We start from the raw sequence: 25,316 nt of genomic DNA on the forward strand, positions 1-25,316 counted from the left end.
GAATGTAGTAAGCCTTTTCTAAGTTCAGTATTCTATTTACAAAATCACAAGACTTTTGTAAATTGTCAGACTGCATTGCACAAACCAAATGTCACAGAACAGTGACCTTTCAAATTACCAGCACAACAGAAGCTGAGATCAGAAAGCTCAAACTTAGAGCAAACACCGACAAGAAACCCTACAGAAGTGACTTCTGTGTCTGGTCAACTTAATATAACATGACATATTGTAGAATGTGTTTGGCTTTTTAGGTAGGATAGTCTATAAAGGTTTAACTGCTTTTGAAAACATAATCTTTAATATGATCTGAAGATTTGTAGTATTTAGGTTTGGGGGATAAAATATTTTCTAATTTTGAAGGAGAAAGAGCAGAAAAGTTTTATATAAGAGAAACATCTAAAAGAAGAAAAACATCTAAAAGATGAAAAAGTATAAATGACAAAGGTGAAATAGGGTGGAGTGAGTTGAGGGGATGGATGGGAACAAAACTGGAGATTTGAGGAAAGGGAAGTTCAACTGCAAAAAAATGAGAACATTTTATATAAAGAGTTTTTATTTAAAATATGTCTAATTTAAATATGTTGCAAAGATAAATTTTGAAAATACATCATAAGAAATGTTCAGAGTTCCAGTTTTTAAATATTATACATTTCAGTAGTTTTTCTATTTCCCATACATTTCTTTATAGGTTTTACTTCAATTTTATGAAAGTATAGATACCAATTGCCTTATAACAAAATTAAATTCATATATACATACATATTTGCATGTATTTATACATAGAGGGTTTTTGTTCTATACTTTATATATATTCTTTAGAGATACTTTATTAATGATGAAAGCACAATTTTTCTATGTCTTCTGTTTTCTGCTTTGAAATTTTTCTGTCAGTGTTTTTTTTTTTTTAACCAACCAACATACATGCCCATCAATAATACAAAATTGTAAAACAGAACCTTCTACCATGTCTAGATTTGAACAGATGACTAAAACATACTGTTTATGATGACCAAAGTTTTCTAAACATATATTTACTTCTTATATATCTGTGTAAATGATTGTAAAAGGATGGAGGGGATATTTTAGAGATGTATCATTATATATTGCATTTTGAAGCACATTCTATTGCTCTCACATGTGATGAATATGTTTGTCTTTTACAGCAAACATGTGTATGCAAGCCATCAATAGCCAGATTTTATTGTAAGTGTTTGAAAGGCTATTGCAGTGATGGGATATTGCCAGACAGTTAGTAAAAAGCAAATTGAGTCTATTGAGAGATTAATTCACCAGCTGAAAGAAATACATTTGCCTCACAGTCATCAGATACTCTACTCACCAAATTCATCCTCCAAGATAGCATCCCTAATGAGCTTCCTAAACCAATTAAACATAGGCAGGAAGCATCAGTCATCCAAACTGACTATTTTCGTCTAATCAGCTGACTGCACAAATTGCTTGCCATTGAGGGAAAAAGGAACACCCTAAAAGTTGTTGAATTCTTTTCCTACTCTGTCCTTACTTTGTGCGTTTCTCCGTTTTAATGCTGTGTCTTGCACAGAACACTGTAAATGAGCAGAGTACTTTATAGTATATAAAGCGCTTTCCTTTCCTTTGCATTATTATTCAATAGAATAAAATGAGTTTTAATGGACTTAAGTAACTTGCTTAAAGGCACACCATTAATGTGTGGCTGGGACCCAAAATCATGTCCTTTCCTCTGTTGTAATAGTTCTATAAATATGTATGTATTGATTGACTTTCTACCCCCCAAGACAGGGGAAAGGTCTAAGTATTCAAAATGCCACCAGCTTTACATTTGGGCAAGTTCAGAGCCAAGGCAGGATGAGAATGAAGGGAGACAATTTTACTTCCATGTGGGTTTCTTCCTTGAAAGACTGGCTTAGTTTAGTGATGTCAGGCCGTACTGTTTATGATAGTGATGAGAAGGAAGAGAACATAAAATGAGCATAAACAAAGTTAGAAACATACATGTTAGTCACTCAGTCATGTCCAACTCTTTGTGACCCCATGGACTGTAGCCTGCCAAGGCTCCTCTGTCCGTGGGATTTTCCAGGCAAATAAATTCACACAATGACTGTGAGAAAAACAAAATGCTATGTAGTGGAATCTGGGTGCCAGGGGTTGCTGTTTTAGATATAATAATTTAAGAAACAGTATATTTTATGGGACCTTGATTGGAGGCAAAATTTGAACTTTTTTATTATAGACTCATTTCCAAATAATGTCAGTGTTTGTAGTGTGAGAGGAGGGGTTAGTTTGCATATGTTAATTTGGGAAATGTAAAGTGAATCTCAACTAAACAAGATTGCTTACTGTAGATTTCTTATGAGCCTTTAGTTCATAGATCTCAAGAAGGGGACTTGGTATGTATTTCCCAAACATTTCATCATAAGACTTCTTTCTGTGGCTCATCTAGCTAGACTGACATTTCTCCTCTGGATACATGCTGACACCAGTGGGTTTTGACACTACCCAGTCACAAAAAGTTCTAAGGCAGAGAAACGGCATGGTGAAAGTACTGATATAAGGAAATAAAATGGTGGTAGTAGGCAGGAGAGACCAATGTCCCTCACAGTGAGGGAGCTGGAGAGTAAGTTGTAATGACACATGAATAGTGGAAATGAATAGTTCTATTTTAAGATATAAAATAGTACAGTACCTTTTATATCTAACTGTTGCTTAGTGGTGAACTGAAGAGTATCAGGGGTTGCAGATAAAGAATTAAGTATGGTCTATACACAGATGAGAATGCAATCTGTTAGGATGGGTTCCCTGAAAGAGTCTGAAAAGACTAAAAGGGGATTTACATTATTAACTGGACATTTATTTTTATTATTTTGGAAATGTGAGGAGACAGATGATCAAACTAAGAAATCAGAATAGTCATAAAGAATTGGGGTTTTGAATAAGGTCTTGGTGTGAAAAGCTGATTGTTTTTGTTGATTAGTTATTGATTGGGGATTTTCACAAATTAAGTTTTACTACAATTGTGAGAATGAAAATGAATGTTTGTGGATGTTTATGATTTAGAAGAAGGAAATGAACATATAAAGTAGAATTTTTATGCAGAAAAGATGGAGATGGATGTGCTGGCTCTTCCAGAAAGAGATGGGATCATAGGGACCTGGAGCATAATCAAATGGGATCATGGATGTATTTGAATGAATTGATCATTTGTGGAAATTCCTATTGCCATGTAATATAGTGGATGTGACAGTGACATATTCACAGCCCCAGGGATTCAAGTGAGAAATCTTAGGGCCCATTTTATAATTCTGTTGAACCACAGATAGTTTAAATTTAAATAAGTTTTATATAGTTTTCTTTCTTAAAAATATGAGTTTGTGTGTCTTAAATGTTTCTTGGAGTGTCACTGAAGTGATGGAGAAATGTAGTATAATGAACATATTAATGGTTTTAAAAATAATAATTTTTCTCTATTGTCATCTATTATTTTTACCAGCACTATAAATAAATTAATCATTCTCTGATAGATAATGCATTTAATTTCTTTCAACTCATGCTAATTACCTAAAGCAGTAAGTTTTATTTTACATGTGCTATCTTTCTGTTTGCATTTTTGAGTTCAAATTCATTGGGTTGGATCTTTGGTGATTTATCCATTCTTAGGGCTGTTGACAAGGTTTCTTCTTCTGACCAAGGTCCCAGTAAAATAGTGAAAGAATACTTAGGTAACAGGGAAATAAAGTTGAAATGGGGAATGTTGGGAAAAAGTGTCAGAGGCAAAATAAATAACACTTATCAGGGAGTTTAGCTTTTATTGTGCTTTTCATATACAACTTTGAATAATTTTAATGTAAGTCATATAATTGAATTCTTTATCAAATATTTTTTCAGTTAATGAATTCTAAGTGTTTAAGCAATATTGCAATAGAATGTATAATAACAAAGATAATGATTATCAAAATGCATTACCTTTTAATGTGCAAACACTATTCAGTATACTTTATATATATTTTTCTCTTAATAAGAACAATGACCCTGGTATATTACTGTCTCTATTTTAGTTTTGAATGAACTGAATTATTCAGGAATTTGCCCAATGTCACATGGTTAATATATGTCAGAATCAGGATTTATGTCTGAGTGTGTTGAACCTCTGAATCTCAGCCCTTTGTGATTATGCTAAATAACAAATGATATATGGCAATATTTTATGAAATTCATTAAATTTTTTAAATATTTTATTTAATAATTTTATAATTAGTTTTACTTAATTAAAAATTTTATCTTTATAGAATAATGCCTTTTATCTTTCCTTTACTGTTTCAGATTTTTGAATTTTATATACTTTGTTACAAATCTATATTTTCCCATTGCCATATCTCCCTACAGGAAGTAGCATACATATCAGTACATTAAATACAATAAGAAACTTTCTTTAACTTAATTCTAAATTCACTGACCATGAAAGAAGCTTTCTTTTAAAATGTAACACCACCCAAAAAAATAAATAAATAAATAAATAAAATGTAACACCTATTAACATTTGGGAAATGCTGATTAATAGGATAAATTCTGATTAAAATTTTAAAATTATTTTCAAATTGTTTTAACGTTTCATTTTTCTCAGGGAAAATAAATCTCAAGGAGCTGCAATATTTCAGAATTTGTGACCCAATTTTATTTTTTTAATTTTGAAAGTTAATCAGTTGTCAAAGTTGTTGCTTAATGTTCAGTTCAGTTCAGTTCAGTCGCTCAGTCGTGTCCCACTCTTTGCGACCCCATGAATCGCAGCACGCCAGGCCTCCCTGATGCCATCCAGCCATCTCATCCTCTGTCGTCCCCTTCTCCTCCTGCCCCCAATCCCTCCCAGCATCAGAGTCTTTTCCAATGAGTCAACTCTTCGCACGAGGTGGCCAAAGTACTGGAGTTTCAGCTTTAGCATCATTCCTTCCAAGGAAATCCCAGGGCTGATCTCCTTCAGAATGGACTGGTTGGATCTCCTTGAAGTCCAAGGGACTCCCAAGAGTCTTCTCCAACACCACAGTTCAAAAGCATCAATTCTTCAGCGCTCAGCCTTCTTCACAGTCCAACTCTCACATCCATACATGACCACAGGAAAAACCATAGCCTTGACTAGACGGACCTTTGTTGGCAAAGTAATGTCTCTGCTTTTGAATATGCTATCTAGGTTGATCATAATTTTCCTTCCAAGGAGGAAGCGTCTTTTAATTTCATGGCTGTAGTCACCATCTGCAGTGATTTTGGAGCCCAAAAAAATAGTCTGACACTGTTTCCACTGCTTAATGTTAGTGTTCTTTAAATGCTAAACATGTTTGTCTTATATGTACTTAGGATGTTTTGCTCTATATTTTTCAGTATAAAATGCTCTCCTTGAGTTGTGTATTTATTTTCTGCTAATTAATACAATCGATCTCTGTATTGAAAATTTGAAATCTCTGAAAAGTTCTTAGAAACAACAACCCTAATACTTTCATAAAACACCCTGAAAACTTGAATTCCCATTAACCATTCAGCTGTAATATGTTTCATTCATAACATGGCAGTACCTTCCAGTGCTCATGCTTGGTGATGGGTCCTCCAAAAATGCCTTAGAGGTGTAAATGTCACATTCCAAATCATGTTACTCAGTCTTAGCTTTAAGTGAAATATTCCATTATTCACAACATCACCTTTTGGAAAAGGAGTTCAGGCATGTCCTGTATTATTCAAAATATTATTTTCCCCATGTTATAGGGGGAAGTGGCTATTCTATATATTTTGCTCATCAAAGTAAGTGAAATTCTTGAGAAACAAATAAATTGGTTAAATTTCTTGAGTTATTTGTATAAATGGAATTAGAACCTGAGTCTTTTGTCCCATGGTTTTCTTCTGTTCCATATACATTGGTATGCATATTTAATCCATAAAGTTTAAATAAAACTATAAATGTACATGTCCAAGATTATATATTTCTTTCACTGAGTCTTTTTAGAAGAATGGCAGTCTTCTTTTTGAGAAATTTAGGACTGTTGGTTTGTAAAACAGTATATTACCAGCCAATACTCTTCAGAGGGAGTTTTGTTGTACTGGAGATTAATTTACCCTGCTTTTAATATTGTGTATTCAGAAACAGGATTCTCTAACCGAAATATTCATGAGAAAGAAGACCTGGTTTTATTTGATTTCCAAAACTGTATCACAGTGCTAATAGGCAGATTGCAGCTCTTCATAGCTGGAAGACCTTGCCCATTATTTATTATTATGTCAGTAGTTTCTTTTTCTTTCATGCTTGATTTGTTAAGGTGTCCACATCAAATAGTGTATCCACATAAGAAAACAATTATATGTTTTGTATGTTGTTGAATAGCATCCTTAGATGATTTGAACTTTCTATTAATAAATGTTTTTGGTATCCATATCTAGTTGTTACAGGGTAGGTCACCCAAACCCACCAAGTGGGAACTTCACATGGGCAGTGGTGGCGGCACGGTTGAACAGGTCAGCGGGGACTGTGATGATGAAGATGGCTGTGGGGGCTCAGGAAGTGGAGAAGTCAAGAGGACACTAAAAATCACAGACTGTAAGTGTATGATTCTAACCCCATTTCTAAAGGACTGATTTTGAAATATAATTAAGGAGAACTATTACTATGAATATAAAGAAATAATGATAGTGAATTCAGAAAAAGGCTAGAGGAATTGGAAATGAAAACAAAGCCATTTTTTGTTATTTGGGATATACATTCTTGGGCGTCTTGTTTCTTTTTAAATAATGACTTTAAATGGAAATTACAGCTTTCCTGAGTAAAATGAGTGAATGATCATAAGTTCTGAGAATTCGTGGTTTTAAAGTGGGGTAATCTGTAGGACATGAAATAATTAGGATGATGGATGCTAAATGTATATTCATGAAACCAGAATGAGTGAGCCGTGCTGATACTAAAGTTCTCTAACTGTATTATATTATCATGACATTATATAAATTTTATTAGGTTTGCATCATGTTCAGATCACAAAGAAATTGGTTAAATATATGGCTAGTTATGGTGAGAAAATACTTGAATTTAACTCCTATGAATTGGTTCTTCTGCAAAAATCTCAACGATCATTCACATTATTTTGATTTATGGGTTTGAAAACCATTTCTGGTATTGCTGGATTAGTCACTATTACATATGATAGAATGACCAAGTAACAACCGCCAAAAAAACCACCAAATACGTTTCCTTTCCTTCTCTTTACATGCAAAATGAGGGATCTAGTCTAACTTTCAACTATTCACTTAACTCAGGTCATACCAAAGGGGGTTACTTTATAAAATAATCTGGACCTGTGCAGGCCTATCTGGAGCCTGCCCTGATAGTCTCCCTCTAAATCACAAAGGGCTTTGTGATTTTTCTGACAACTTTGTACCTGGTAGAAATGTCCTTTCCTGACTTTGGTGGTAGAAGAGTTCATTTACTTTTCAGTTCTCGTGTAGTAAATTTAGAACACTACCAATGCCTCAAGCATCAACACCCCTTCCTTCCAGGATCTTGTTTTATAAAACAAATAAATTGTTTGAAGGAATAGAACCCAGAAGAGGTACAAAATGAAGACAATATAAAGAAATATGTTTTCCTATTAGAAAGAATAATAAATTTAACATAGTAAATAGTTGGGATTTAGTACACTGGATAGCAATTGAACAAAGGACCACAAAATTGTTTGCTGTATTAGTACAATTTCCTAGTGAAAATTGCATTTCTTCTACTCATGTAGGAGCAGGAAGGATATGTGTTCTTCTTATTAGTACTAATGTCATTTATCAGATTAATTTCTTTTGGTTACCTGTCTTCTGTTGTTTATGCCACAAAAGGGAAGACAAAAAAAAAATTGAAAAAGTGTTTTCACTAAGAGTTAAAAAGCCCTCCATTGTATTTTGGAATTATGATACATATCTATTAGGATAATATTAAATAGTCTTTCATTTTCATTTGATCCTGTGTATTTATATGTACCATAATTTCCCTGTCATTTGAACATTGCAGGGTTTTAAGGCATAAAAATATTATGAAAAATAGCTTAGGTTAAAACTTAACCTATAAATTGTATGTATGTGAGTGTGTGTGGAATTAGCCTTTTACAGGGATTTTTCACTCCTGAAGTTATTTATAAGCTTGAGAACCTGCTATATATTAATAGATAACTTTTTGCCTTATTTCACACAAGAAGTAGAGACAGTAGAGGATATTCAACTACTAATAATTTTCTCACAAAACCGTACTTGTCAAGGTGGCAAGAATGAATTTTTTTACTTTAAAATCCTGTTTTCAATTCCTACTGAAAGGGACAGGTATGGTAAAAGCAACTATCCGTCAGAATTAGGGAGATTTAAGATATAGATGATTTTTAGCAATTCCAGGCAAACAGTGAAAAAATCCACATCTGTTGCAAGTGGGTTGCCTATCATATTTCTACGGGTTTATAGCTGTTGGCTTTCCGTTTTTAATAAGTGGTTAGGAACCCACAGTGGATAGCCTGCTGAAATAAAGAGGGACGCAGCAAGTAGCAAAACATAGGTCACATTTCTATTTTTATAAAGCACCATAATAGTTTAACTGTGTTTGGCTGGTTTGATACATCACTAAAGCATGTTATGCCATAGTTTTAGATGTTCTTAATGTCTTAAAAATATTGTGCTCTAGAAAGTTTACCAAGGTGTCATTTGTGTTAAGAATTTGAAATACACCATTATGTCTTCCTCACAGTGATGTTTATTCTTTATAAAATGCAAGTAGAACACAGTTTGTGACTTCAAAAATATCTGATTACAAAAAGTTATACAGGCATATATTTATTTATAGCTACATATAGTTACAAGGAATAATGCCAATATTATGTCTTGTAAATTTAATGATTTTACTCCATTTGTGAATATGTTCAAAGTTGACAAATATCTTACTAACCATCACTTGAACTGATTTTCTGTTTCTGTTTTGCTTGATGTTTATTTCAGGCAAGAAAGGTTTATATATTTCATTGTGCAAAGTTTTACCACCAAAATTTGAGGTATCACTTTTTTATCATCAACAGTATCAAATGATTTAACAATATTTAGCTTTTAAACTACCTCTATTTGTATCACACCTGTTAAATATTATGAAGTGTCAACTGACATATTTCTAATAAAAAATCTATGGTATGTAGTGTTCACTTTCAGGAAACTGAAAGTACTTTACTTTAGTAGGTGATTTAAGTATCCTAAGATTACATTAATTTTTTCTATATTTTTATTGTATTGAATTTGGCTCATATATGTAGATATGGTTATTTCACTAGTAGCTTCAAATAGCAGGGTTGAAATGTCTCTTTGAACTTTCATTTCCCCTCATCCTGGACACTTGGCATCCTTTCAAAGTAGCTAAGGGATGGTAGGTGTTAAATAGCAGTGGGGGGAGGGGTGGAAAGCAAGTTCTGTTTTTGTAGCCATGGAGAGCAAAACTACTCTCACTACCATCAATACTTTTTCAACTATTTGACTATTCTAACATCCCCCAATTCTGATATATTCAACTGTTAAAAAACAAAGTGCCACCAAGGAGAGGCTGTAGCAAAACTATGCATATGTAGTTTTAAAAATCTGCAGTAGCATTGATTGCCATATGTGGTATTATCATTTAAATTGCAGTAACAGTACTTTTGGGAAATCCCACAGGAAGAGGAGCTTGGCAGGTTGCAATCCATGGGGTCTCAAAAGAGTTGGACATGACTTAACGACTAAACAACAACAACGAAACACTGCTTTTAACAATACGTAATCCATGATCAAATTTATTTTGATAAGATGGTTCACAGTAAAAAATGACAGATAAAATGATTTTGATCACAAGTTGATTCAGGCATCAAATGTTCAGAAACAGTAGGGTGATTTCAAGTCTTCAAATTAACTGAGATAATCTGTCTATTGTCATATTTATTTTGCTAGTACAATATTATGTTGCATCATTAGCAGTTTTAAAAATAATTTACCTTAAATGAGAAGCCTGTAAATGACAACAAAAGTGATTAAGTATGTATTCCAATAACTTTTTCCCCTGATAATGATACCAACCTGTCTCTGAAGAACAGTCATGATTATGGGTCCCAGTGCAGCATTCTGAGCCCTAAACCCTTCTGATTGCCATTAATTCAGTCATTAAAACTCTTTCCTGAGAAGTTTGCCATTCATTTTTTTCTTATCTCCTGGGCTGTTTTTCCTCTTCTCTTTTACAGATTCTCATCATCATACCAAATTCTATATATTTGAGAAAGTCAGGACTCAGTCTCAAACTTTTATCATCCCTATTCTCAACTACTTTCTGTTCCACAAACCACTTACTGAGTCATAATACCAATAATACGGAACCCTGCCCTTGCTAGCCCTATCAGCTCTAAAGCGTTCCCCTATGCATCAGATCAGGAAATAAGTTTATGAGGTCTGAAAGTATTCAACTTAAATGAGATTTATTTGGAAATAAAAAGATAACACATTGAAATATTAAGTAACTAGAGCTAGAAAAAAACTCTTCTTTGATCTTTGATAGCCTAAAATAAATAGAACAATTGTTTATATTGTGCTTTGGATTGTCACTTAGTAATGAACCTTAGATAAGCCTCTAACAAATGCATCTACAGCCTGATACTAACAGTGACCTTGGAAGAGAATAGTGTATTCCACGTGCAAAGTAAAATGAAAATGATAGTCCGTTAGCCACTGAAGAATAAAGGGTGCTGATTTATTTAGTAATGCAGGATTGTAATGCCTGGATATTGCTGGCTTCCTCAAACTTATTTTTACCATAAATCATCTTTATTTCAAAATCTCAGCCAGACATGGAGGTTCAGGGAGAACTCAAAAAAAAAAAAAAAAAAAAAAAAACCAACAAATGCTCCAGGTTACATTTTCTTTAGTGAAATCTGTATTTTCCTGAACTACTAAAACTATGTAATTATTCATTTTGTACAAATCATTTTGTGATATTTTATAGTATTTATTAATAGCTGATGATTTTTCCTTTTAGTCTAAATTATACAAAACAGCTAATGCAAGCATGTAAGATTTTTTATATTAATAAGTTACAAATATGCATATTAAAAGTATGTGTATTGTTTGTAAAATTCAAGTTTCATCCAATTTGATTAAATAAAATATATTTAATTTACCTTGTAAAATGTTGATAAATAGCCCATTAATAAATTATCCCAAATGTAAGAAACTGTGCTGAAAGTAACTAAATAGCTCTCATTTGTTTAATCAGTTAAGCTAAAAAAAAAAAAAAAAAATGGAGAAGAAAATGGCAACCCACTCAGTATTCTCCCCTGGGAAAATCATGGACAGTGAAGCCTGGCAGGCTACAGTCCATGGAGTTGCAAAGAGTGATATAAGACTGAGTGACTGAGCACACAAGCTAAAAATAAATCATCTCTATAAGGGTACTTAGGGCTTCCCTGGTACCTCACACAGTAAAGAATCTTCCTGCAATGCAGGAGACCCAGGTTCAATCCCTGGGTTGGAAAGAACCTCTGAAGAAGGGAATGGCTACCCACTCCAGTATTCTTGCCTGGAGTATCCCCTGGACAGAGGAGCCTGGCAGGCTACAGTGCATGGGGTCACAAAGAGTCTGACAAAACTGAGCAACTAAGCACACATATAAGGATACTTGGACTCAAACCTTTGTGACACAATTAAAGTATTCTTGAATAATGACTGTACACTTTGATCTATGTTGTACAAGTGTCTCATAGGGTCATGATAAAACTGTAGAGAAATTAATGAGGAAACACTTCCTGATCCTGTTCAGTGTTCACTATTTTGAACACTTGGAAATTATCATCTACCAGTTTTTACACTACTGATGAGAATTATACTAAAGACAAATGAAATATATATCTAAGATAAACATATTGTAATTAATGTGGGATCATTACGGATATCAGATATTATTGTGGATATATTATATCTCTATGCATATTATGTGGATATTGGATATATGGATATATTAATATCTATCACATTATGGATATTATTCTGATCATGCATTTCCATTTTGTTTTCTAAATAATTGAGGCTCATCCTGGCTGCTTGCTATTTTGTTAGCAAAACTATATAATAGAATCTGGATACTTGATGATTCATCTGAAATCCTCTCTCATTCTCTTTAAAAGCTATAGGTCACAGTCATGGATTTAAATAATAGAATTGAAATAAAAGGGTTTGTCCTTGAATGCCTAAGGAATGATTTTCATTGCTTGGCTTAAACACAGAATTGATGTTGAATCACTGAGGTGAGGAGGGGAGATTCATTAATTAAAGCTTAAAGTGCTGCTAGCATGCATCCCAGATCAACTAACTATTCTGCAAATCCCATAACTTAGTCTATACCACACCAGTGGACATAAAATAAAGAAAGTATGGCCTCTGTTGACTGACACAATGCTAAGTATGACTGCATGATCAATAGAGAAAGTAAAAAATTAAATTTGAAGAAAATATCCTCAGGTACACTTGATCAGGACTTGCCCAAAGTCATGTAGCTATCGTTATAACTAGAAACAAACCGTATTCATATATAACCATATCCAGATATTTTTGTATCATTTGGTTGCAAATAAACAGAATGATTATTGAAATAGCTATATATTTCCCTTCAGTCAGGATTCACTGATAAAAATACAAAAACACATTAGATATATTTTTAGCTTTTTAAAGACTTCCATATTTCTAACAGTGTAGAAAGAATATTTTCATGTATCTTTTTGACCAGTTAAGTGCTCATCTAACTCTAAATAATTAAATGATACAGCATGTGATCTGGGCTCTAAAGTTCTCACACTCTCTTGTTTTATAAATTATGTGGGACTCTTGTTAAGAATAGAAGTGTGTAAATAGAGCTGCAGTGGGTACTGAGGTGCATGTGTCATTTTGAATTATGGTTTTATCATGGTATATGACCAGGAGTGGGATTGCAGGGTATTCGGTAACTCTGTTTTTAGTTTTTTAAGGAATCTTCATACTGTTCTCCATAGTGTCTGTAGCACTTTGCATTCCTGCCAACAATGTAGGAAGTTTCCTTTCTCTGCACACCCTCTCCAGCACATTTGTAGATTTTCTGTTGATGGCCATTCTGACCAATGTGAGATGGCACCTCATTGTAGCTTTGATCTGCATCTAATAGTTAGTGATGTATGTAGACTTTCTGATGATGGCCATTCTGACCAGTGTGAAGTGATATCTCATTGTAGTTTTCTTCTGCATGTATCTAATAATTAGCGATCTCTATGTCTACTTTGGGGAAATGTCTATTTAGGTCTCCCTCCCATTTTTTGATTGGGTTTCTTTTTATATTGAGTCTAATTCACTTTGTTGTACAACATTTACAATACAGTTATACCCCTATTTTAAAAAAAGGTAAAAAAAAGAATATGAGTACAATACAGGAGGTCTCACTTTGGGCATTTCCGCTTCCAGATGATGATTGTTGGTCTGAGGACCACACTGTGCATGTGTGCTGGGTCACTGTTATGTCCAACTATTTTGTGACCCCATGGACTGAAGCCTGCCAGGCTCCTCTGTCTTTGGGACTTCCCAGGCAAGAATACTGGAGTGGTTGCCATTTCGTACTCCAGGGGATCTTCCTGACCAGAGATTGAACTCATATCTCTTGTGTTTCCTGCATTGGCAGGTGGATTCTTTATCACTACACCACCTGGAAGACCCCAAGGACCATACTATGAGGAGAAAAACTACCTACTCATGTTTGTTACATCCCTTACTTATTAGCATGTCTAAAATTAGTTTCTATTAAAGCAATATGTACTCTTAAAAAACACTACCACACTTATAAATTAGCATTACAAGGAAACATTATAGGCACTAGGAAATTAGGGACTATAACAATTAGGCTGGTATGGTGGTTTATCTTATATAATTTTTTATATCAGTTTCAGTTCGATCATTTTAAGCCTTGAGTTTACTTTTTTACGTTTTTATTGGATTATAATTGATTTATAATGCTGTGTTTCTCTCCGGTGTACAGCAAGTGAGTCACTTTCTGACACCAAAGGAAAGGCACTTCCATCTTTTCTCAGGGTCTGAGGATTTCAGTTTTACATTTGCTTCAAGAAAACTTTATCTTGTTTGGTATCTCAACCGAAATGTTTTATCTTCATCAGCTCCTTCAAATTGTAATAAACACTAAAGAATTATCTTGCTCTTTCCCTTATATCACATTGCATTCCAACAGAGAGAAATCAAAGTTTTATGTGAACTAAGAGAAAGGAGGGAAGATATCTACATGGGACAGTCAGAAAACACTTTGTAGCAGAGACAGGGAAAGGGCAACCTGGGAAAGTGACATTTGACTGCAGTGTTTTTGAGACAGGAGCCTTTGACAAGGTGGACACATTATTTGGTTTCCGCCATTGACAGTAGGGAGTGGAAGGTACCCTGTGGAGAGCAGACTCCATGAATGAAGACAGGGTGGGGTAGAAAGAGGGAGTAAGGATCATGCTTAAGAAGGAACAGACTTATTCAAGTTGCTTGAAAAAAAAAACTATCAGAAGCCTAAAAATGAGTTTTAAAATGTTACAACAGTTTTGAGTTCAAGAGTGAGGCATTTGTATTTAATTTAGTAGGCCAAAAGAAACCATGAAAAGTTCTTTCTGTGTGGTCATTTGGTTTGAGTATGCAGTTATTCAGATTTCACAGGCGGTGCTAGGGGTAGAGAACCCATCTGCCAATATAGGCAGACTTAAGAGACACAGGTTCGACCCCTGGATAGGAAGATCCCCGGGAGGAGAGCATGGCTACCTACTCCAGTATTCTTGCCTGGAGAATCCCATGGACAGAGGAGCCTGGCAGGCTGCAGTCCACAGGGTCGCACAGAGTCAGACACAACTGAAGCAACTTAGCATGCACGTGTGTGGCACACACATGCAGTAATTTGTAGTGGCAATACTGATTAAGAGAAAAAATATGTATAAAGAATGCATATCTTGCACAAGTATGTGCATGCTTAGTCACTCAGTCATGTCTGACTCTGTGCAACCCTTTAGACTGTAGCCCACCAGGCTCCTCTCTCATTGGGATTTCCCAGCAAGAATACTGGAGTAGGTTGCCATTTGCTCCTCCTTGGGATCTTCTTGAAGGAGGAATAGAACTTCTGTCTCCTATGTCTCCTACACGGCAGGCAGATTCTTTACCCGATGATTCTTTACCCACTGAACCAAGTAATTTACCGCTTAACCTTGCACAAGTAATTGCTCTGTGCTTGACTCTCCTCAGGTTGGGGATAACAGCCGTGCTCTCCAACAAGCATCCTCATGAGGATTAAATAACTTCATCCATGAACAGCATTTCAAGTGCCCACCCCACCACCACCCACCAAAACCAAAAATAATTCAATGGAATACATTAAAAGGCTTTATTAAACACTTCTATGAGGAAGCAAGAAAGAGAGAATGTTTTCACCTTCCACAAAACTAGGTGAAAATAATAATGTAGAGATAAAGATAAACATAGAGATAGAGATACAGATATACTTACACATATACCCATATATACACAGTTTAAGGAAAACCATGCAATAAATTTGTATCTATCCCTCCTCCCAGTTCAAGAATAAAGTATTTCCACACCTCTGTGAACACATTCCTTCTGAGAATTTACAATGACCATAAACCATATCTTGCTGGATATTTTTCTGGGGCACTTTATTATAAATGGAATCCTAGCATCTCTGTTACACAGTGTGTTTCTTTTGCTTCAGTGTTAAATTGTTGAGGTTCACCTGTGTTGATGGGTGTAGATCTCCTCATTCATTTTTACCAGAGTGTAATATTCTAATTATGAATATACCCAGCCATTTATTTATTTTATTGTTGATACATATGGTATTTGATTTCAGCTTTTGAATATTGTGAATAATGTTGTATAAACCATTCTAAAACATCTTGAACATCTGTCTTAATGCACATTTGCAGAGCCTCTGCAATATATACTTTGAAGTAGCATGAGACTGTCACAAAGCAGAGCCTGCATGTGTTAAGCTTTCCTGGGAAATGTCAAACTGTTACTGGTTAACAAAGTGATGATGTCAATTTATATTCTCACCAGCAAAAACTAGAAGTTTATGTTGCTCCTCATTTTTGCAAAAACTTTTGTTTCCATTTCCACTTCTTTGTGTATCTGTCCAAAGGATGAAAGTGGACCATGTTTTATTCTATATTAAATTTTATTCATTTAATTATACTTTTTGTCATAAGTATATGAAATTCCTCATATACTTCCTCATCTGAAATTTCCTTCATATCCATAGCCCATTTCTCTTCTACAGGGTTATTTATCTTCTTTGACAAATGTTCTCTGGACAAAGGTCAACTTCAATGATCCACTTACCTATTTTGGTTATGACCTTCAAGAAAAGCAGAATAGACTCTTGAATTTTTCTTTTGTTTAACCAGTTTCAAGATAATGAATTGGTATGCTCCTTGTCTTTCTCAGAAGGTGACCAGTTCTTTCAATTTTTTCTTTAAATACCACTATGAAGTAATTTTCAAAAATATTTGTCATTCTTATTCATATTGAAGTCCAGATTGTCCCACATTTTGCCAATTGGCACTTCTTCAATTTGGCTCTTCAGTCCTTTTGACATGATCCCCAAATTCTTGGCTAGTTTCATTGCTAGCTAGTATAATAAGTTATTCCAAGCTGAGCTTGTACATTGTCTGTCTCAAACATGGAGTCAGTAATTTTACATGACCCCTATTTGTTTCAGTAAGAAAGGCATTTCATGACCACAATCTGGGTATAAGATGTGATTTTCAAAGACACATGTCATAATAGAAATAAATATCTCATAATTGTTTGCTTTATTTCACATCAGGGATACTATATTATAATAGTTATAAAACTACTCTTACCAGCTATGGTTACTAAAATCAGTTTCATTTTTACATATTTTATGCATATTCTATCCTCATTTTATGGTTATAATAGATATAGAAATTAATGTATCTCAAACAGTCCTATGGAGATATGTGTGTGTGTGTGTGTGTGTGTGTGTGTGTGTGTGTCTAAGACTGCCATGGTATCTCAGTGATAAAGAATCCACCTGCAGTGCAGGAGATGTGGGTTCAATCCCTGGGTCAGGAAAATCCCTGGAGAAGGAAATGGCAACCCACTCCAGTATTCTTGCCTGGGAAATCCCATGGACAAAGGAGCCAGGCGGGCTATGGTCCATCGGGTTACAGAAGAGTCAGACACAACTTAGCAACTAAACGACTATGTGTATATATGTATACATTTGTATACCTATGTTTCCTTGGCAAGAAACTATATCAATATAATATATATTGATAGATACAAATATATTTAAGTCACCTACTATATCTGTTAACTATATAATACTACTTGTTCTTATGTCCAAGTTTCTCTAGTACATTTCTTAAGGAGGACTGGGAGGACAATATTTTACAGGTTTCACTTGGTGATAAAAGTTTGTGCCACTTTTACATGAAAGTTGACTTTGCTGGACAGAAGAATGTTAGTCACATTTTTTTCCCCTTGCATTTCTTCAGTACTTACTGATTTTTATTCTGGTGGAGAGCATTACTGGCAAAAAAAAATCTGACTGTATTCTAATTTTCTTCCCTTTTCAAGCAACATATATATTTTTGCCCTCTCAGTGCCAAGCAATTTTAAGTACAGTAACTTTGCTAGAATATAACCTTCTGAGTAGTTTTGAGTGGACACTCAGTAACATGGCATACTTTTAAAATAAGTAAGGAAAGTGTAAGTGTTAGTCACTCAGTCATGTCCTACTCTTTTCGACCCCATGGACTGTAGCCTGCCAGGCTCCTCTGTCCATAAAATTCTCCAGGCAAGAGTGCTGGAGTGGGTTGCCATTTCCTTCTCCGGGAGATCTTTGTCATCCAGGGATCAACCTGGGTCTCCGACACTGCAGGCAGATTCTTTACCATCTAGGCTGCCAGGGAAGCCCAAGTACCAATTTTTTTTTTTAAGCACATTTTTGCTGAATTTAGTTTTAAGTAAGTATATTCTTCCCTTGTTTTGATTTTCTTCTTCAGAAACACCTATTATACATTTGATGAATTGTATTTGCTTATTTTCAGTATGTTCTTCAATATCTTTTATCTATGTTTAAATTAACTTTTGCTTTTTAAAAATGCACGTCCTTTTTACTTTCTATTTCTCTTAAGGTATTGCTAGTGATATTTCTTTGATCTTACACTGCTTATAGATTTTATTTATTTTTAAGTAATTTTTCTTCCTTTTTTTCTTTTATCTTGGAATCTCTTAACTTCATTTCTGAATTTTTAAAATTCTGACTTTTTTCATGTCTTGTATCCTTTTCTTGATATCTTTTAGCTCATTTTAAATGATATGTGAATTTGGGGATCAGGTTTTCTGATATGCTTTCACTCTTTGTAGAGATAATACCAGAAAAATATTTAACTGTGTATAGGATTTGGTCTTGATCCTTTCCTGTTGATTACTTTTCTGTAAATTTAAATTTGCTAAAATTTTTGAAGGAGACTTGATTCATAGAGATTTTCTAAATATACTGAGCTCCTAGTCCTATTACCTGCAGGTAGTGCTAAATATATTTGTCTATGGATATATATCTGCCCTGTGCTCACCTGTGTCCGAAAAGTTGGAGACTGTAGCCCACCAGGCTCCTCTATCCATGGACTTTTCCAGGCAAGAATACTGGACTAGGTTGCCATTTCAAAAAAATTCATGGTTTCAAATTGAGGTGCTGGAGAAGACTTTTGAGAGTCCTTTGGACTGCAAGGAGCTCAAACCAGTCAATCCTAAAGGAAATCAACCCTGAATATTCATTGGAAGGACTGATCCTGAAGCTGAAGCTCCAATACTTTGGCCAGCTGATGCTAAGAGCCGACTCATTGGAAAAGACCCTGATGCTGGGAAAGACTGAAGGCAAAAGAAGAGTGTGACAGAGGATGAGATTTATATTGTGAAGAGTTATTCTCACCTCCATTGGTAGGTGAGAGTTGGACCATAAAGAAAGCTGAATGCTGAATAAAATAGATTTATATTGTGCAATCAGGAAGTCCAAAACTAAACTTATCCAACTTTCTCCTAAGACTGCATTTTAATTGTCCCTTTTTTGGTTGATACCTACCCGCTTATCATCCTCCCAAGTCAGAAACTCCAGTAATCCTAGGTTCCTCTCCTGACTTCACTCCCCATATTTAGTGAGGCCCACTGTCTTTACCTGATGAACATTTCTTAAACACGTTCTCTCTTTCTATTCCCATTGCTGCTTTCTTAACACAGGTCCTTATGTCTTGCTGTAACTGTTTCTATGATGTCTTACTGGTTAGTCTCTTTACCTCTATTTATCCCATCTCTGTTGAAGTAACATTTTTAAACTGACAGTTTAGTTCTTTGCTGAGATGTGGTACCGCAAGCTACCATGCTGTCTTATTAGGCAGAGAAGTGATTTTCTAAGGAGAAGAGGCCATTTTAGTGTCAAGAGCTTATGAATAGTTGAACAATAACTTTTAGTTATTTATCATATCAGACAACCAATTTTAGTTCTTCTCAGGATACTCAGATGCTTTTAACCAAATTAAACACTTATTGTTCTCATATCCCAGTGAAATGAGTGGAGGTACTTAATTATTCTCTTTCTTAATGTATACTTTAAAAAAATCTCTTAATTAAGAGATTGTTATGGCTATTGTGCTAGTTAGTTGCCTGTTGTGTTTTGGCTCCAGGTAACCGGTTAAAGTGGAGAAGGCGATGGCACCCCACTTTGGTACGCTTGCCTGGAAAATCCCATGGATGGAGGAGCCTGGTAGGCTGCAGTCCATGGGGTCGTGAAGAGTCAGACACGACTGAGCAACTTCCCCTTCACTTTTCACTTTCATGCATTGGAGAAGGAAATGGCAACCCACTCCAGTGTTCTTGCCTGGAAAATCCCAGGGACGGTGGAGCCTGGTGGGCTGCCGTCTATGGGGTCACACAGTCGGACACAACTGAAGTGACTTAGCAGCAGCAGCAGCAAACGGTTAAAGTTCCTCTGTAATTATGCTTCCCTGGTGGCTCAGATAGTAAAGAATCTTCCTGCAATGCAGGAGACCTGGGTTTGATCTCAAGGTTGGGAAGTTCCCCTGGAGAAGGGAATGGCTACCCACTCCAGTTCTTGCCTGAAGAATTCCATGGACACAGGAGCCTGGCAGGCTATAGTCCATGGTGTTGCGAAGAGTCAGACAGGACTGAGTGAATAAGCACTCAGGCACTGTGTTATGCAAGCTACATTTCCCAAGCTCTCAACTAAATTCCGAAACTATGTGAGGTCTAAAAATTATATTTCCCAGATTATCTTGCCAACCAGTGCACTGTTATTTTTTCTGCCACTGGAAGATAATAAAAGAAGATCAAAAGAAGGGAGAGGGGAAAATATATCCTGTTTCCAGTCCTTATCAAGTTTAAATCAATAGCACAGCATCAATCCCCTGCCTCCAGACACTTTTAGCACTTAGACTAGCAACTATGTTACATTCCTTGAAGGGACCTGTGCCAGCTAACTTTGCTTTGATTGATAACCAGACACCAGCAAGGTAGTGCTATTGGAGGTCTAAACATCATTCAGGGCGATCTATACTCCCATTGGCAACCCACTCCAGTATTCTTGCTTGGAAAATCCCATGGACAAAGGAGCCTAGTAGGCTACAGTCCATGGGGTCGCAAAGAGTCGGACACGACTGAGCGACTTCACTTTCGCTTTCATACATATATAAGTAGCTCAGACGGTAAAGCATTTGTCTACAATGCGGGAGACCTGGGTTCGATCCTTGGGTGGGGAGGATTCCCCGGAGAAGGAAACGGCAACCCACTCCAGTACTCTTGCCTGGAAAATTCCATGGACGGAGGAGCGTGGTGCAGGCTGCTGTCTATGGGGTCACAAAGAGTCGGGCACGACTGAGTGACTTCACTTCACTTCATACTCCCATTGTCCATCCTGAGAAGTAAACTTCTCTTTCAGTCCCTAGATTCTTAATATCCTATCTCTTCTTTTCCTTCAAACTGAAGAATGGGAACTATTCCCTGTGGTTATCAATATCTATGGTCTTCAACCCCTCATTTTGCTTCATTAACCTTTAATTATCTATATATTAATTTTTGGTATTATGTATCTCTAAAACATCTAGCATGCTTCCTGATTCTATTGACTGAACCCTGTCTAATACAGCTGGTCTTAATTGTATACAGTGAGAACCAAAAATATTATCTGAAAACCAATTAAGACTTTTCTCCTAGTTTTCAAGGTGATAAAATCCTTCCAATTCTCTCTAGATGTATATTCTACCATGTAGGCTAACACCTGTTTTACCATTTCCTCATAAATCACAGAGGAAAATAATCATAGAAAAGTAGGAGAGATAAGCCATTTATGCTTGGGCGTTTAGAATAGGGAGCAAGAGGTAGTAGCTATCTTCTGGATGAGAAATACTCTAGGGATCAGCTCTGGATGAGAAATACTCTAGGGATCAGCTCTGGAACCACTGTCTTTGTTTTCATTTGTCACGGGACCTGGTCCTCCTGAGTTGATTTGAAGCACTGCATGAGTGGCAATGGAACCACCGTGTAAAACTATGTATCTGTGGACTGACTGCTAAGACTGTTGGGCTTGGGTTTCCCCTGGAGTCAAGAGTATAAGACTGGGAAAATTTGAGGCGGGACAAACGAAAACTTATGTACATACATACATATGTATATAAAAGCAAATGGGACTGGTAATGCTAAGGTACTAAATGTTGTTGGTTTTTGGAAAACAGAAGTATCTTTCTTTTATTGTTATAATTTCACATCCTCCTAGATTTGATATATTGGAATTAACTTTCTAAGATACAGTCAAGCACTTCTTCAATATCCTGTGTATTTACCAGACATAAATTTCCGGTAAATATGGAAATAAAGTATGATTTCATTCTTACAGCCAGCAACAAAACCATTATTAGTTTCTTTGGCCCATTCAAGAGTGTTGTTCTGTGTATGAGTTGTATTAACTATTACAGATTGTAAGATATTGAAGGCAAGTCAGTCAGTACCTTTTTATCTTTCAATATATCACACAGCTATTTTTTGATCACAAGTATATAACTTCTGTCAGAATTATCACTGTGCTTGTTTAAAATGTAGCTTGTAGAATTCCATCTCAAATATTGAATTATCATTTCCATGTGTAGAATCCACAAATTTATAGTTAACAGGCATGATAAATAATAATTATTCCCAATAAAGCTTGAGAACAACTGCCTCATGGTCCTTACCACAATGCCTCTGAACATGAGACATTTAATGAATGTGCTCTGAATTACATGAATGGATATGAATATAATCTACATGTCTCTAAGACACATCTTAATTAACATTAAAAACCAAATTTTCTAATGAATTGAAAATATTGACATTAATTTAGTCAAGAATATTAACTAGAAACCAAAATGAATCTAAATCTGTTCACACACAAAAGACTATAGCTGTGTTAAATGCAGAATATATTTGATAAGCACAGTTTTCTTCAATAACTATCAATATTTGTGAATTATATAAATAACTCTTTCATATTTTCATGTACTAGAGACCTGACTGTGGAATTATTGCATTATTTTAATTGCTATTTTGAAGAAAAATTAATTTCAGAAGTAATCATTTGAATGCTAATTGTTAAACTGGAGTGTAAAGCACTAAACTTAAGAGTGTAATTTTCTAGATTAATGTGTAATGTCTCAACTTTGGAAGAGACACATTAACACACTATTGCTTGGAGGTAGTTTTTGATTGATTATGGTTTATTTCCTTTAATTTCATTATAACTCTAATGTTTCATGCTAAATTTTTTAGAATATAAATAATTATGTTTACCTATTAAGTAATGTATAGAATTAATTCTACTTCCCTGACTATAACTTTGCTAAATAATAGGAATTTTGTATCATGACATTTTTCAGAGTAATTATTAATAGTGCTTACCTTTATAAGTATATCCAACAGAATATTTGGGTTTTTTCCCATGAAATCTAAATTACATTATGAAGCTCATATGGGAATGAAAGTGAAGTAAAAGTGAAGTCGCTCAGTCGTGTTGGACTCTTTGCGACCCCACCAGGCTCCTCCGCCCATGGGATTCTCCAGGCAAGAATACTGGAGTAGGTTGCCATTTCCTTCTCTAGGGGATCTTCCGGACCCAGGGATCGAACCCAGGTCTCCTGCATTGCAGGCAGACGCTTTAACCTCTGAGCCACCAGGGAAGCCCACCATATTGGAATAGTCTGCCACTAATTTCATACAAATTTTGAGCTCCAAATTAAATTTTCATCACTAATGGCTTTATTTCCAACCCGTATTTATCTTTTCTTTGATGTCAACCCCTTAGCTCTCAATCCGTCCATACGCTCATTATTTCATTCGACAAATACTTGATGCTTACTCTGTGCTAGTTAGCACACAAACTTATGCCTCAGGGGGATGCACATGAGTAATCAGGAAATTACAGTACAGTATGGATGATTTTGGAGAAGGCAATGGCACCCACTCCAGTACTCTTGCCTGGAAAATCCCATGGATGGAGAAGTCCGGTGGGCTACAGTCCATGGGGTCGCTAAGAATTGGACACAACTGAGCGACTTCCCTTTCAGTTTTCACTTTCATGCATTGGAGAAGGAAATGGCAACCCACTCCAGTGTTCTTGCCTGGAGAATCCCAGGGACGGGGGAGCCTGGTGGGCTACTGTCTATGGGGTCGCACAGAGTCGGACACGACTGAAGCGACTTAGCAGCAGCAGCATGGAGAATTTTATTTGTGGAAAAACAGGTCTGATGGGACCATAAAAGAAAATTATCTTACACAGCTTTAGGGATAATGGGAAGCTTTCTCAAAGGAATTGAACTTTAATCTGCCACCTGAAGAAACAGTTATTAATAGGGCTATGGACAGCCGGAGCATAATCTCCACAGGAGGATGAAGCAGGAGCAAAAATTTGATAACTAGAGAAAGATGAGCATCATTAGGGAACTGCATGGAAATCTAGAATGCTGTAATATGTAATATTGGCTGGGGATTAACATCAACAAAATCATGAATCACTTTTCCCTAGCAGGCCATGCCAAAAATCAGTTCACTGGTTCATTTACACTCTAGCAAGACCTCTCATGGGACTTCCCAGATGCTGCTAGTGGTAAAGAACCCACCTACCAATGCAGGAGATGAAGAGATGCGGTTTGATCCCTGGGTGGGAAAGATCCCCTGGAGTGGGAAATGGTAACCCACTCTAATATTCTTGCCTGGAGAATCCCATGGACAGAGGAGCCTGGCAGGCTACAGTCCGTAGTATCACAGAGAGCTGGGCATGACTGAAGTGACCTAGCAGACATGCATATATGCACACAATAAGAACAAAAGTAAAAGAAAGAGATGCCAGCATTATAAAATGATAATAAATAAAAAGAATTCTACTGAGCATTTCATTTCTCCAACATGTAGATTATCAAGACTATTATCATATAGTTCTTAGGACTCATTGTATTTTAGTATGTCAGGTCAAATGTGTTGCTTATAAAATACAAACATGAAATATGAAAGCAGATTTTAAAAATTCAAAACAATACTAATTCTTAACAGCTAACTGATGTTTTTAAAGCAATAGTGAATATTTATTTAGTGATAATTCTATTACAGAGTCCAGCTCTGTTCTACATATTTTTTGTGTGTTAACTTTTTTAATCTTAACGTCTATATGATAGATATTGTTTTCCCTGTTTGGTACACATGCATTGAGATCTTTGCCCAAGGAAGGTCTTATCAGTTCCAGTTAGCTTGCCACACAACTAGGATCAGAGCCAGGCAATAGTACTTCAGACAAGAATAATAGAATAGTCTAAGCAAATTGTGTGTTAAGAAACTCTGCAGATTTTTAAATGGTTTGAAAATCTTCTTGTATACGTGAAACTGAAACTTGCAAGAGAAACTTTGAAAGAAAAATATATTTAGAAGTGGCATATCCAAATATTAGTCTAAATATCTGGAGAGGCAGTTTAAAAAAAATAGTGTTCAATTATATGTTTTATATATAGCAAGGATTTATTCTATTGTAGTTTTGAGAGGACATACATATATGGAACTTTATAGTAAAGTAATAAGTGGCTTTAGAGAGGAAGAATATCAGAGAGTATGTAGATTAACACGAGTTCTAATTTTAGGTATATCACTAATGTCCAGGGGCTTTGAATGAGTCTTGGATCTCATTTGCCAAC

The 25,316-nt window shown here is 35.5% G+C and overlaps 1 protein-coding gene across 6 annotated transcripts in view; it reads left to right on the top strand.

Annotated features, from left to right (window-relative positions):
• The window catches only part of GPC5 (glypican 5), a 1,584,132-nt gene that overhangs the window by 790,367 nt on the left and 768,449 nt on the right, over window positions 1–25,316 (top strand). For all 6 annotated transcript variants that reach the window (XM_015473874.3, NM_001102070.1, XM_024999871.2 and 3 more), the window contains 1 exon segment: window positions 6,415–6,571. In XM_015473874.3, the coding sequence (XP_015329360.1) occupies window positions 6,415–6,571 (157 nt within the window).

This window comes from Bos taurus, chromosome 12, assembly GCF_002263795.3.
Source record: "Bos taurus isolate L1 Dominette 01449 registration number 42190680 breed Hereford chromosome 12, ARS-UCD2.0, whole genome shotgun sequence".
In the NCBI taxonomy this organism is placed as follows: domain Eukaryota; kingdom Metazoa; phylum Chordata; class Mammalia; order Artiodactyla; family Bovidae; genus Bos; species Bos taurus.